At 39.3% G+C, this 16,065-nt stretch overlaps 1 protein-coding gene across 1 annotated transcript in view; it reads right to left on the reverse strand.

Moving 5' to 3' along the window:
* The window catches only part of TTC29 (tetratricopeptide repeat domain 29), a 251,221-nt gene that overhangs the window by 197,464 nt on the left and 37,692 nt on the right, over positions 1–16,065 (reverse strand). Inside the window, exon 4 of the mRNA XM_059923939.1 lies at positions 13,494–13,679. Coding sequence (XP_059779922.1) covers positions 13,494–13,679 — 186 coding nt within the window. The remainder of the gene's footprint in view (positions 1–13,493; positions 13,680–16,065) is intronic.

The following is a 16,065-nucleotide window of genomic DNA, read 5'->3' on the forward strand; positions in this document are numbered from 1 at the left end:
CGGTGCCCTTCTCTGGGGTCGCCTCAGTTGAGATTTTGTGTATTTGATGGGTTTTAAATCTTCTCAACAGCGCTTACATCTCTATTAATTTTTAATAAAATGAAAGAGAAAATAAAACACCACACTAAAAACTGATATATCCTTTGCATTTCTTTTAGTTATTAAGGCTGTTTTTCTAAGAAACTGGCAAACATTATTCCATGACAAAATAGAAATTACCATGAAATATCTATAAATTTTGATGTGGCATCTTTGATGATATTAAAATCTTTGATGATATTATTGTATTTTTTTTTTTTTTAATATGAGGATATATAAGACAAACCCTCTTTTTTTTTTTTTTTTAAAGCACTTTTCTTTTTTATAACTACTTTATTTATTTATTTTATTTTATTTTTTGGCTGTGTTGGGTCTTCGGCTCATGCGAGGGCTTTCTCTAGTTGAGGCAAGTGGGGGCCACTCTTCATCGCGGTGCGGGGACCGCTCTTCATCGCGGTGCGCGGGCCTTTCACTATCGCGGCCCCTCCCGTCGCGGGGCACAGGCTCCAGACGCGCAGGCTCAGTAGTTGTGGCTCACGGGCCCAGCTGCTCCGTGGCATGTGGGATCTTCCCAGACCAGGGCTCGAACCCGTGTCCCCTGCATTAGCAGGCAGATTCTCAACCACTGCGCCACCAGGGAAGCCCGATATTATTGTATTTTAACCTTTTTTTGGAGAACTGAATACTGTGATGATAAACTTCATTTCAAATGCTGAAGAATAAAAGTATCCACCAAATGAAGTGATATTTATAATAGAATATAGAATAAGGTAAAAAGCCAAAACTCTAGGAAGAGATTCTTTATATCAGATATTAAGGAGTTTTTAAAAATTGCCTTATATTATTTTAGATAGTATTCTCACAATAAATGTTCTATCAGAATTTAAAATGAAAGAACATTACATTTTTCACATGTCAAATCATATCACTCCACCATTATTATATTCTTTTATTTTTTCCTAAAATAACATCTTTTTTTTTTTTAGTTAAGAAAAGTCACTGACACCACATTGAATATTGTACTGGTTTCCTGAGGCTGCCATAACAGTACCACAAACTGGGTGGCTTAAACTGGAGGCTGGAAGTCCAAAATCAAGTTGTGGATTGGCAGGGCTGGTTCCTCCTCAGGACTGTGGGGGGAGAATCTGTTCAGTGTCTCCCTCCTAGCTTTTGGTAGCAGGTGTTTCTTGGTTTGTAGATGGTGTTCTCTCTATATCTTCACATCATCTTCTCTCTGTACATGTCTCTCTTTGTGCCCAAATTTCCCCTTTTTATAAGGATACCAGTCATATTGGATTAGGGCCACCCTAAAAACCTCATCTTAACTTGATTGTCTGCAAAGATCCTATTTCCAAATAAAGTCACATTCATGGGTAGTGGAGGTTAAGATTAAGAATTCAACATCTTTTGGGGGTTCCACAATGCAACCCATAACAAATAGGATTGACAATTTTTCTCTCAAATGAGAAAGCAGAAAGTACCAGCATCCCATGCAATACTTGTCCTGTCTTGGCTGTGTAGTTACTAAAATCATTCAGCACCAACACTGGGGAAGGAAAGCCAAGCAGTGCAGCACATGTGACTCCGTGACAAGAGACTGCAGGCTGGGTGTGAAAAGGCTTACCCCACCAAACACGGAGACAACTAGAATCACAGACAGTTACGAGTAAGGTGTGTGTGGGAGCCCAAGCCAGTGGCAAATCTGAGCTCAAGGCAGAGAGGAGACAGGGTGGTTTGCAGGGCTCCTTTACCTTCTGAAGGATCCACTGGAAGAGGCATCAAATGAAGGATGGGGTCTCATGGTCTGGCAGATGATGGATTTGAAAACATGGAGTGTACACAGAGAGATAAAGAAGGGAAGGTGGGAGGGAAGAAAGCCAGATGGATGGTGGCAATGATGAAAAGGGTCTCAGAAGTTTATTAGTCAAACTTTGGGATGGATGGATCGAGCAGAGCTAGAAACTACTCTGAACTGTGTTGAGGCCCAGTTCTGTGTCACGATCAATTGTAAAAGGTACTGCCAATAATTTTTATAACAGAAAACAACCAAACTTTTGGAATGGTTTGCTTTTTTTACCTATAATGATGATCTGTTATTATCCATTTTAAAAAGTCCTCTTTATTTGAATTCCAATGTGCTTTCTAGGTGGGAGAGAGAGGCTGTAGAACTTCAGAGAGCACATGACCCTCAGCCTATTTCCTTTTGACCACAGCCCATAATCTGTGGTGGTGTTACTACTTCTGCTTCGGGGGCAGGATACGTGTGTTGGGATTTCAGCAGTCTCATAAGAATGCTCTCTAAGTCAACATTAACAATCATATTTGCTTCCCTGAGAAAATAGGTTGAGAATGGCAACCATCCTGCACAGAATCACTGCCCCAAGGCTGGGGTAGCTGGAAGATAAAAATAAAAAGATATAGAAGCTCATGAACAATAGGTCGTGAGGAGGGGTACAGGGATTTTTTTCTTTTGAGCAGATATACTGACATGGTTTGAGGTCACCAAATGTTTCTACAGGCAGAACACGAGAGTCTGTGTGCCCATGGTGGGGATCTACAGGTAACCATCTCTCTAAAGCTGTTCTTCAGCAATGGAAGACTGTTCTGGGAATGTCCACAGATATCTAGATGTTTCTAGTTGTATGAATTACCTGAGATGATAGTTCAAGTGGGACTGAGTGGCAGAGATACTTGCATGGTAGGTTACCTTAGGGATAGCAGATCAGACGCCCCTGAGCTCTCAGATAAGGCATCTACAGAATCTGTTAAATCAGCTAAATGTTTCCATTTGATGAGTGTCTGAAGTGTCTGTGAGCAGTTTTCAATGTTGACAATCACAACTGCTATGCCTGCGCCTTTGACATCTTTGCTCTAATGGTTGGTTCTTCTTTTACACTGAGTTACTGAGTTAGTCTGGCGGGACCTTCCAGGAGACTTCAGTGTGGGGAATTAGGAGTCTAGAACTGAGTCAGAGAGCTCAAGTTTGGATCCCAATTCCAAGACCCATGATCAGAGACTGAGTCTCTGTTCCAGATGGAAACACTTCAAGACTGGATTAGCCAAGCGACCCACTATTTCCTCCTGGATTTAGTCTTAAATAATGATAATCATGGGATCTTGAAATAGTCCAGGACCCTGGATAGCAGGCAAAACACTATTGTAGACTTGTGATGGAGTCATTCTATATCAGTGAGCTTTAAAAGTTGTCTATTTTTATTTTTTGGATCATAAATACGTCGCTCATCTATTATATTCAAACAATACGGAAATGTGTTACAAAAAATGCATATATTTTTTCTACATTAAAAATAAAAATGGAATTTTTGGAAGACTAAGTTATATTAGTAAATTGAGAGATTTGTAAAGTGTCTAAAAATGTTAAAATGGAAGTTTTTGGAAAAGCACAAAGACATGTCACATCCCAAAGGGAATCTTTAGTGTAAAATTTTTGAAGAAATAGCAAAAAACCACTCAGAGGACTCGTGAAATCCCTCATTCAAAATAAGGGCATATAAGTGTTGGAGACTGTATCAGTCAAAGTTAGATTAGGCTACACTGTGGTAGTAAATAGACCCTGAAATCCCAGAGGCTTAGACAAAGTAGTTTTCTTGCTCACATGAAGTCCACTGAGGGTGGGTGACTCTCTAGAGTCACCCAATGCTCATTCAGGGAACTGGTTGCTTCCATCTCATGGTTTCACCATCTCAACATAATTCCTCCACGGTCACCATGGCAAAAACAGAGATAGTAGGGAGGACTGATATCTGCTCCAAGTTTCAGCCTGGAAGTGACTACTCATAGACTATTGGCCAGATTTAGCACTTTTTAGTGGCTGACACATAGTACTCAATAAGTGGTAGCTCTTATCATTATAGTCAATGGAAAACAGCATTTTGACTAGCTGGATAAGAGTTTATCATATGTAACTACCACCATTGATTATTACCCTAATGTAAGACATTTGTATTGTTTCCATTTATTTTTATTATTACCAATAATACATGTATAAAGATATAATATGTCTTCATATAAATTTTTGTCTTCATATCTGATTATTTCCTAGATATGTAATCCTAAATTGTTTGCTAGAAATGTCAGGCTAATTGATCCTATCACCAGCAATGTGAAAAGCCTGCTTAAATTTTTAAAATTTCACAGCATTAAATGCTATCTTCAATAAGTAAATAGACATTTATCTCTGCACATTTAAACATTTAAACATTCTGTACCTATCCTATCAGCCGACTCTCTCTGTAATTATCAGAGTATTGACTTGTCTCTTCCACTAAAATGTAAGCCTCTGAATCAAGGGGCCATAAATATCTTTTTCAGCCATATACTTCCAGCACTTATCCCAGTATCTTGCACATAGTAGAAGTACAATAAATGCTTGTTAGAAAATTACAGGGGAAAAGTAGCATATCGTTAGTGCTTTAATTTGTGCTTTTTATTATCAATGTTGGCTTTTTTTTTTAATGTTTATTACCCAGTTTAATTTCTTCTACTGGTGTGTTAGTGTTTTTTCTTACCAATTTGTAAATGTTCTTTATATAATAATGATACTAACCTGTTATATTTGTTTCTGATAATTCCCAATTTTAGTGTATCTTTATATGAGGTCTTTAATAAATATTTTTTTCTTTAAGTACATGTCAACTCTCTCATTGTTTGTTTCTGATAGAGGGGATGCTGTACCGCTAGCCTCATGTTTCCATGAGAGGACCTCCTCTCTCCTTCCCTCTTCACTTCTCACCACAGAGGAGGAAAAACAATGTATCTGACTGGTGAAATCCTGAACTTTCATTCTCTCTGGACTCTGTTCTCAAGTTCCATGCTGAAGTTCACAGGCACAGGCTTAGAACCTGTAGAAGAGTCTGAACATGACCAGTCTTTCAGTAACTAGGTGGTTACGATGAATTCTGTGAGATAATAGTTTGATTTGAACAGATACAAGCTCTGTTCCCTAACTAGTCTTAGCTATTATGATCTGTCTGATTCCTATATTTCTTCTGAATTGGTTCTGAACTTGGAGCAGTGAGAAGATTATAATTACCTCTCCTATAAAGCCCATTGTTTTTCTTTGTGCTTTGTTCCATTGTTTTCACGTTTCGAAGGTCTTTCTCATCTAAGACTGAAATAAATATTTGCCTCGAGTTTCTACTTTTTTCATAGTTTATTTTTAAATGTTTCTCATAAAATATAATTTTAAAATAAGATACAGAAGTAATTAACATTACCATAAAATGTTTGGAAAATCTTAAAGAGAAAAATTTAAATCACACTTAGTTTTTATACTTTGTATCTTCTACTTCCAAAATTATTGACATGTTTTGTAGACTTAACATTTAATCAGTTCCGGTGTATACTGTCAATTCTTTGATATTAGGACTTCCTCTTCTTAAAATTTTTAATTTTGATTTATCTCTTGTTGGGTTGTAGATAGAATACGGCATACACGGAAACTACATTCACAGTGTACTTTCTGAAGTACATAAGTAAGAATACCTTCCCATTGCTTCTTATGGGACAGAACTTACTTCTGTAGCATACTATCAGTTCTCAAGTTTATAGCATTCCACTCTCCCCTACCCTCAAAACCCCTGGACTCTACTTTTTTTTTTTTTTTTTTTGGCACTTATTGTTGCAAAGGAGAAAAAAATGAGTCTTATCTAATTTTTGTTCCAATGCAGGCAATCTGTGTTTTTTCTTTGGATGCAGGTGGGAGTCTGTCTTAACCTGAGTCATTCAAAAAATTCCCGAGAATTATCTAGTTATGGATTTTTCCTTATATTTTTGACTGGTTCATAAAGAGCTATTTCAATCTGAATATTCATATATTTTTAGGGTCAAGAAAGCTTTCTTAAAATGTCTTTGGTTATTACTTTCATTTTGGTTATCATCTACTCTACCTCAGAAACTTCCATATTGATAATGTCATTGTTTTCACTTCTTAGTCTTTCACTTGCATTTTGGGAAAATGTTTAGAGCTTGTCCTCAACACCACTAATTCAATATTCCATTGGGCCAATCCTGCCCTTTTTCTGCTCTGTATTTTAATTCTACCAACACTTTTCTTTGAAAGCCTTCCTTATTTCATCTGGGGCTCACTGTCATCTCATTTGGTTCTATTCTTAAGCCTTTCTGTCTCCTAGTTGTATCTTTCTGAAGACATTAATAATTTTTCTAAAATGATCACATTTACAGGTTTGTTCTTCAGATTAATGTTTTGTTTTCCTTGTATTTTCTACATCCCTCAATTAGGAGCGGTCTTTTTAGTCCAGGTATTTAAAGGCAAGCAGATAGACAGTCTGCCCTTGGCTCTGCTCGCTGGCTAGATGGAGCTAGTAGAATCCTCCGCTTCTACCTCCGTTTGGGGGGCAGTTAGTTGGTAAGAACAGCACTCACTCAATTCCAGTGTCTAGCAGGCATTCTTCTTGGACTGAGATTGGATCTTCTCTTCCTTTAACTGACTGCTTCTCTTCTACTTTAATCCGTTCTTTAAAATAGCTAGTCTTTGGCGGTAGAGCTCATTTTGACACATTTAGTCTTGCTCATGGTTCTATCTTTGTCCTAGTTCTTAAAAGACAGCACTCTGTGGTCATAATCTGACCCTAGTCTCTGTATGTTAACATCACTCCTCGTTCAGAACTTCCAGATTTAAGCGGTAAGGGTTAACTTGTCCAGGACTGATACCCTGCAGGCCGGTTTCCTAGAAAAGGAGATGGACTCTAGCAAAATTCCAAGGAAACCAGTTAGGCTCAGTGCTTTTAGGACAATCAATTCTGACCTAGACCCTAGACTTAGACCCTAGAGTTCTTCTCTCCTGACAGGGGAGAGGTTGGGGCTCCCCAAATTATGAATGCCTATGTGGCAAGTCTTGCTATTTGTGTGCCATATCCTATGACTGCAACCACAAGGCAGAGACCTTATCCCCTGCCCCTCCCCTTTGCACCCTCCCCTGCCCCGTATGCCGATCATGGAGGGGAGGGGCTGGTTGATCCTACATCAAAAGATGAATGCTGGGCTGGCAGGATAGAGCATGTGTCAAGGCTCTGCCACGTCATGTTGCTATTGTGTCTGGCCCCAATCAGACAATACTCCCCTAAACATAGAGCATCCAATGAAAGGGCAATGGGAGACCAGCACACCTGCTCAGCTCCTGTCTCTGAGTTTTCTCAGAGCAGCACTGCTCCAGCAGGCCTGCTGTGAGTGCTGCTGACCAATTACTTTGTTAGCATGGCAGTTGTCCCAACAAACTGGGCATCTCTCCAGGCCAATAACATGGCCTTCTGGAAGCAAGTCAGGGGACTGGAAATAGATCAAAGACCAAGATGGGAGCGGGAAGAGTCTGCTAGTGATGTTGTTGTGGTCAGCCTTCAGGATGGCTGGTTAGTGACCATTAGCAGGAACTAGCTTTGAAAAATCCTTGGCAGTGGGAGCCCTATGGGGTTAAGACTCTCAGTGACAGAATTCCTTTCTGTGTGTGTGTGTGATATGGAAAGGAATTAATTACCTAATACACGGTGGATACTTCACTGAGAGGAAAGCTGAACTACTGCCCCTCATAAAATTCATGCAAAAAAAATGAAAGTGGGGGCTTCCCTGGTGGTGCAGTGGTTGAGGATCTGCCTGCCGGTTCAGGGGACACGGGTTCGAGCCCTGGTCTGGGAAGATCCCACATGCCTTGGAGCAACTGGGCACGTGAGCCACAATCGCTGAGCCTGCGCATCTGGAGCCTGTGCTCCACAGCAAGAGAGGCCGCGATAGTGAGAGGCCCGCGCACCGCGATGAAGAGTGGCCCCCGCTTGCCGCAACTAGAGAAAGCCCTCGCACAGAAACGAAGACCCAACACAGCCAAAAATAAATAAATAAAAAATTAAAATAGCTTTACCTTAAAAAAAAAAAAAATGAAAGGGGGCATCTTCCCCATGATCACTAAAAATGAGTGGAGCATGTTTTAGGGAAGGACTGAGCAAGACAGGATAAGTGGACTCCCAAATTCTACTCCTTTCCATGAGATCAAGATGGTAAGGGAGACAGTCCCTTACAGTGGTGGATTCATCCACAAATCTGTTGCTGTGTCTGCCTTTCACTACTGGATGCATCAGGGGAGAGGGGGACCATTCCACTGTATATTCACAACACTGCTCTTCTCCTGGTTCCTTCCAGCCCCTGGCAAATCACACTGGGATACACCATCTAGAATGTGTCCAAAGACCTGACTGTCAACAATCAATTCTAGGCCCTGAACTGAGCAAGCCAACCAGGATAACTCTTCTTCAGAAGTTCCCAGTCACTAGGAGAATCTGGGGTCAATGTTGTAGATCTGGGTTAGCCTTTACTCAATCCCTATGCTAAAATCGCAGTTGAAGGCCTGCAGAACTGGAAGATGTGCACTTCCCAAGCTGTACCTACAATGGCCTTCCCCTGCCTGTTCTCAGTGAACACGATCAGCACCCGTGGTTGTCACCCAACATCTACTTCTAATCATCCTCCTGGTCTCTCAGGGTGGGAGGTCTAGGCCCCAAGCCCATATGGGTTGAAATGGAATGGATTGCTGCCAGAGTGAGAGACGTTAACTTAGAAGCCACCCCTATATGAATTGGGGGAGAAGGGACATTACAAAAAGCTAGACAGAAATCAAGGGTTACCCTGACCGATACTAATCCTCTAGGCTAGCCCCTGCAGAAAACAGACTTGCCTCCTACAAGGCTCCGTGGAAACCAGCCAGTCTCAGTGCTAAGTTCATTAATTTGGTCAAAGGCAAGGCTTGGACTCAGATCCTAAATCAATGGAAGGGGAGAAGGTGAAAGGTGTTGGTGCTTGCTCAACTATGAATGCCGATTGATCAACCCTGCCACTGGTTTGCTCCCCACCAATAAAGCTGCAACTGCAAGGCTTGGACCCCAGTCCCCTGACTCAACGACTAAATACTGACCTGGCAAGGAGGATTGAAGTTCAGGTTCTGCCACATCATCTTATTATTGTTGCCTTGGCCACAGACCATACCTGAGGGGAAGTCGGTGCTTCCCTAGTCATGGTTCTTAAAAAACCCTCTCTCTCCCAGGCTCTGACACTGGCCCTGCTAGACCTCTGTGTGCTGCTCTACAATGTATGGGCACATTTCTTTGAGGTCCAGGGTCTGAGAGCTTTCTCCAATACTCCACAGACGTGGTGTGAATACCGCTTGTCCATTTGTCCTTCCAAACAGGTGACAATTCTGAAAGCAGATACAGCCACTGATGTGCTACAAGTATTTGTCAGACCACAACTACTCCACACCTGCTACCCCAGCAGATATTTCACCTGAAGAATAAGACTGCCAGCCCTTGAGCCAATAGAAGCCAGACCACATTGCATACTAGAGCCCCATCTTCAGCAGCAGTGGGAACTAGAGCTTGTGCTCAGCTCTGGCCAGTGGGCTCTGGTCCCATGTGTGCTCGTGGGCTGAACATTGGCCCTGACTGCACCCAGGTGCCCTGGAACATGGTCTCTGCTCATGTTCATTTGCTCTCTAGTTCCCTGAGGGTGCTGGAGCCATGCCCTGGCCTACAGCTGCTTTGCTGGGCCCTGACAACCTGCCCTTTGCCATCTGCCGGCTGGTATCCTGCTTTTTTAACCTGAATGGGCACCCCTGGAACCAGGAGGATGCCACCTGCCCCTGAGCACAGCTGCCGCCTAGCTGTTGCTGCAGGGCCTCCATATGGGGGGCTTGTCTGGACCAATCAGATCAGGTATGCGGAAGCTACACCATCATCACCTCAGGGGGACCCCCATATTCAGGTGAGCCCTCACGGCACTCTAGCCACGTATTTTAAGTAGTCCTAGTTTACCCTCCTCATAAAAATGCTACCCCAGATTACAGAAGCTGCACAGATAATTTTCATCATTGCTAAGTACATCAGATACTCAAAGTCAATCTCTAGAACTTCCATCAGCATCAACTCAGTCATTTTATCCATCAAACAATACAGGCATGGTTCTTGTGGCCAATGAACTGATTAAGGCCATAGAAAAATAGTTTAGATCTTTCAAAAAGTGGTTGCAAAGCAAAATAACACCATCTAACTTAAAAATAGGTTTATAGCCAAAACATTCTACGTATTATGGAATTTGGGTGCATTTTATCATGCTATGGGGTGGGGCATCTAACTGTGAGCAAGCCACTGACCCGTGAAGACAATCTCACAGCAGCCCCACCCTGATCACATTTCCCAAACTCATCCTCACTCTCAGCTACTAAAATGATACAGTGCCATGGTTACTAATTGTATTAGTAGCCATTAGTAAGTGCTCCAATATTTGTTGAATGAGTGAATGGATAGATGAATGAATAAATAAATAAGTAAAGGAAGCAATGAATAAATCCTCCAATAGAAATACATTCACAGATTTAAAAAAAAAAATCAGAAGGCGAGGGAAATCAGGAGTTGTAGTTTAACGAGTATTGAGTGCCAGTTTTGCAAGATGAAAAAGTTCTGGAGACCAGTTGCAGAACAGAGCGATTGTACTTAAAACTACCGAACTGTACAGTTACACATAGTTAAGATGGTAAATTCTGTTATACGTTTTTTACTGCAATAAATTTTCAAAAAATCAAACCAAATTTAAAAGTCAGAAATAAAATTTATAGGAAAATTCAGAATATGTTTATGATAGCTATCTGAATCTCACTGAGGCCACTCTTAAATTTTCATCAATGTAGCCCTGGCGTCTTCAGCCCTCATTTTCATGTATTATTTCTTATTTATTTTGTGACTTCTTTTTTCAGAGCCAGTAACTGACAGTTTCATTATTTGATTTCTCATAATTGGAGAAATTGATGCTTCCAATTATAAAAACAAAATAAGACTGAAAATAATTCTTATTCTTTTCAACTGAGGGATGTTCCTATAGTAGAGAACAAAAAAGTGCTAAACTATACTTTAGTGTATAATTTTCAGGAATTTTCATCATTAGCACATCATGAAAGTAAAGCAATTCGTGGTCTGCATAGAGCAATGGCTGCTAGCACAGGCTCTGAATCCAGCTGACTTAACACTAGCCCCACCACTAACCAGCTTAATTTCTTTGTGCCACAGTATCCTCATCATTCAAAATGAACTTAATAATTTCTAAAAGCTTAAAAAAAGTATTTACATCACTGATGAAATGAGAATAATAATTTTAAAAAGCTTAAGCAAAGGTTTTACTTTGAATTTTACTTAAGCAAGAATCTATTCCATTTTTACAAATTGAAACACTAAACTCTACTTTTAACAATAGGCTAAGAGTTTTAACAGGTAACTTCTCAATTATAGTAAGTAATAACCCTTCAGTACACAATTTTATAATCACCTGCAGTTCCACATTCAAAAACAACCGCTGTTAACACATTGGTGTATGATACATACCAAATATAATGATATTTTACATTGTGTTTTGAATCTTGTTTTCTATTTAATGTATCATGAGCATTTTCTCAAATTAATATACATTTGAGATTTCCTATACAATTTAGAATAAAATCCAAAGTCCTCAGCTTGTCCTACAAGCCCCAGTGTGATCCCAAGCCTCCTGGTCTAAACTTAACTCCTGTCCTTCCACTCCCAGCCTTCCTCACTGGGCCCCAGACAGTGCTCAGCATGCACTTGCCTCAGGGCCTTTGCACTTCCCATGTCCTCTCTCTAAAAACCTCTTCCTCCAGATTCTCATAAGCCTTACTCCCTCACTTTATTCATGCCTCACCTTCTAAAAGGTGAACACCTTATGTAAAGTAGCGACCACTATCTATCCCTTTGCCTTGTTTCATTTTTCATCACAGCACGTACCAGTATTTCACATGTTATATAGCCATGAGTGGTTAAGGCCTCTTTTTCCCAGTAGAATGTTAGTGCCAGGAGGGCAAAGATTTTGTCTGTCTTGTTTACTGTTTTCTCCCCAGGCACTAGGTTCTAAACAAATATTTGTTGAATGAATGAATTTGGCTCTAGTTTGTAATTTCATGACTGCACAGAACTCTGTGGCATGGGTGTTGTTTAATGCTGCTAATCCCCTGTTTTGAGACATCATAAACTGTACTGCCATGGATATGCTTAAACACATTCTCTTAAATATTTTTGGATTGTTTCTTCAGGGTTGAATTAGTGGGGCAGCTTCCTAACCATCCCCCCTTTCTCTTATTCCTCTTCCCACAGGGTGTATCACAGCCAGACTTCCATCATACTCCTTTCCTTAGCCTGAAGGGATAGCCCAAACTCTATAGAGTTTGGTTCAGTCCAAACTCTGAACGCTGGCATGCTCCTAGTTTGCCTTTCCATACTCAGTTCCCATCACTGCTCAGAAATACACTTTCCACTTTAACCAGGTCGCTCCTCTTATCAGTGTCTCTAATTATGCTTTAGTATGTAGTTCCCTCTTACAGAATACATTCCTGTTTCTTTACCCGCCTAAAGTCCACCCATCTTCCAGATCCCCCACCAGTCCGTTCTGACTCCATCATGTCTTCCTTGGATCCAGTTTGTATGATCTCTCACTTCTTTGAATTGTTCTGTTCTTCCCCATACCTATCACTCAAGAAAGCCCCTGACAATCAGCCACGTTCCAGCACCGACCATGCTGTAGATTACAATGTGCAATTTCCTGAAGCACAAAAACCTTTTCCCCTCCCTTCTCAAAGCCCTACGCAGTTCTAGCCACAAGATAATAAATATTTTCTAATTTAACTCTTATGCCAAAGTCAAAACTCTTGTGGAAAATGAGACAGTGTTCTGAGGGAAGAAAACAGAATTATTTCTGAGCAAATATTTTCATCTTCCCACATATTTTATTTGCATACTATCTACCCACTATCCTTCTATAAATAAATTTAATTCTTAACTTTCTGTTTGCAATCCTTATTAAACCACCAAATAAAATATGTTTCTGATAAATTTTTGTTGTCCTTTCAGACTTTGGCTTGTCTTAAGATAACATTATTAAGAATGACATTATTTTTAAAGGAGGATTTCCTTCAGAAATTATTAAAAAAATCACAACGGGGTGGTACCCGAGTTATATAGGTTATATATATGGGACTTGAGATGCTAGGAAAATCACAAAGTGTGCCTTTCCTTTTTCCCATTTTCATACATGAGAAATCAAGTTAAAATGAATGAGCAGGTCTGTAAGAAAGGAAAAGCATTTCAAAACAGTGCGGCACATATGTGGACGAAGGATGTGCGTGGAGGCCTGGAGGAAGGTGCTTTCTCTCCGTGGTGACACTGTTGGGAGCTCTAGGCTGCGCACTCAGCAGAGGTGTGACTGTAGCGATATGGACGGTGAGTCCAAAGTCTCACCCTTTTGCTTTTTAATCCCAGTAACTCACACTCTTCTACCCAGCCTCGGGTCTTTTTCTCCACCCCCATGTGCTTTCTGATTGCCTGGACTTGGGATGCTTCAAAGCCCCCGCAGCAGACTGACAAACGGCCACTCACCATCCTCCTCGAAGAGCAGCCCCATGTGTGCGTGCGCCTCGGCTTCCTTCTTCCCACCGTCAATTTTGATGAGTTGAGCAATCTTAAAACATCGTTCATAGAAGTGGTTCCTTACCCACTTGTCTTCAGAATTATTGAAGTAACAGGCCAGAGCATACAAGTTATTATAGACCTCTTCAAAGTATTCTTCAAAGAGAGAAAAACATCATAAAATGCATTAGAAAGATGTCTCAAGGCACATCCCTTCAAATGGCAAACCAATATAGTGACATTTATCTTCTATTTTTCCTTAAAAGCATGATTAACCATTTAAAAAATGGAAATGCAAAAATTAATGTTTTAACTATTTAAATAGTTACATTAATTAAAGGATGTGCACACAAGAAAAACAACAAAATTCTTTCGGAGAGCTTAGACCCTGTTAGAAATTAACATACTCTTTGGTTGAAACAGGAGTCTTTATATAACACAAAAAAACAGAATAATATCTACCAGCAATGTGCTCAGTTCTTTTGGAAGAAATGAGTTTGTGGTATCAGCAAGTACTTTTCCCATTGAAGATATGAAAAGTATTTAGAGATTCCAGAGAAAGCAATGTTTGTTAACCATGGCAAAAAGATGAATGAAGAAAGCAGATGGAATCTGAAAATAGCAAGGTATTTTCACCCAGAAGAAAAGGCAAGCATGCAGCTTATAGGTAGAAGAAATGATGATCACAATGACCACATAACCTCCTTACACTTTCTAGTGCTGTTTCTGACAATACAAGTTACCAACAATGTTAAGAAAAAGTCGATTTCTATGCTTATCTTTTCTATGAGTAATTTTTTCTGCTGAAAATGCATTAATATTAGTCATCCCTCTCACTCAGTTACTAGTTTATTTGTTGTCAGTTTATTAACCCCCTCTTTTTTTTTCCCAAAGTGGCATTTGACCTATTTGTACACAAAAAAACTATATTAATAAACTGTGAATCAGTCTTATAAACTCCACTGCAATCAGTCATAAACTTAAACAAAAATGTTTGTGTTAAATTGTGCCTCACTCTCGTAAATTTCATTCTATTGGTGGATATGAACAAATTCATTATCTTTCTTTATGTTTCTTTGCATTTGCGCTTAAAGCACAGTAGTAAATATGTGGTAGCCTCTGGATTACCCTTCCAAGGATTTTTAACAACAATCATTATCTATTGGAATTAACTGATATTAATTGTTCACTACTATCAGAAGAGTCAACCTATATACTCCTGAAAGAATTACAATTATGAAAAGCATTTGTATATTGCCCACTGATACTCCTATAAGATTAAAATCAAAAGGCTCAGAAAAAATGACATTAGGCTGATTACAACAAAAATTAACTTTCAAAAACTGTACATAAGTCACTCCAATGTTTCCAAAGAAATTTCTAAAACCTATGTCATGTTTTTACACACACTGCTTCATAATTCCATAGGAAATGAAGATTTATCTCAAAATAAGTTTTAGACCTAAAAATTAAAGTTAAAAAACAGTTCTCCTTATCTCCCATTTTTGAAAGCACTGGGGATTCTGGAGACCATTCTGCTTTTTAAGGTTATTCACAATAGGCAATAGCTTAGGTGAAAAGTAGAGGGTACCCTGAGCTATTTACTTAAAATGAATACTCTCATTTCAGAACTGACTTCTCCTATGCTTTATCTTTCCATTCTGAACCTTCTGCCTAATATGAATAGAGCACTAAAATATGTTTTGTAGCATTTTATATTCTTTCTCATATTTAATGATTAGAGGGTTGCTGTTTTTTAAAACCTGTAAATAAAACATTTCATATCTTCTGTTTTAAAAAGTTACATGAAGAGCTTTTTAAAAATATATGCAATCCTGAAATAATTTTTCCTTTTTTCAGTAATTAAACCTTAATAGAAAAACATTTCCAACATTTCATAAACGAAGTTTTTGGTTTTGTTTAGAATGAGTTATATAAGCTATTTAGATTACATATTTAAAGGTTACTTGTCAGCTAAGCTATTTTTCTATGGAAAAAAATGAGTGTTTTTCAGAGTATTAAGTATAAAGGACTATATCCAAGTTTTGAATCTTTGGATAATCCAAATATATGGTCTGTACCCTTTACGTTCTAAACAGCCTTTTCTCCTTGCTTGCGGAACACTTCCTTGAATTGTCAGCAGGTATATTTATAAGATGAAAATCAATTTTATTGTTGATTTATTATTTAGACCAATATTCATTATGCTACCTAAAAAGATCTCATGATGAAATAAATTTGGAAAATGCTCCTGCTAATTTCCCTCTTTCAGTGAACCACACAATATACATGAGCATGTTAAAGGCTCTGATAAGTCCTGCAATAAACCAACCTGCTTAATGTATATGTTAATTCACCTGGTTGTTTCTCAAACTTATTTCACCAGACAATTACTTTTGTTTTGCTTTACATAAACTGTATAAACATCCTGTGGGACTCTGCTTGGGTAGAACATACTTTGGGTATCTTAAATAAATGTTATTAGAAAAGAAAATTGCTGCTTAACCCTTAACAATAATTTAAAGTCAAGTGTAAATCATGT

The sequence above is a fragment of the Balaenoptera ricei genome, chromosome 5 (assembly GCF_028023285.1).
Source record: "Balaenoptera ricei isolate mBalRic1 chromosome 5, mBalRic1.hap2, whole genome shotgun sequence".
NCBI classification, from domain to species: Eukaryota; Metazoa; Chordata; class Mammalia; order Artiodactyla; family Balaenopteridae; genus Balaenoptera; species Balaenoptera ricei.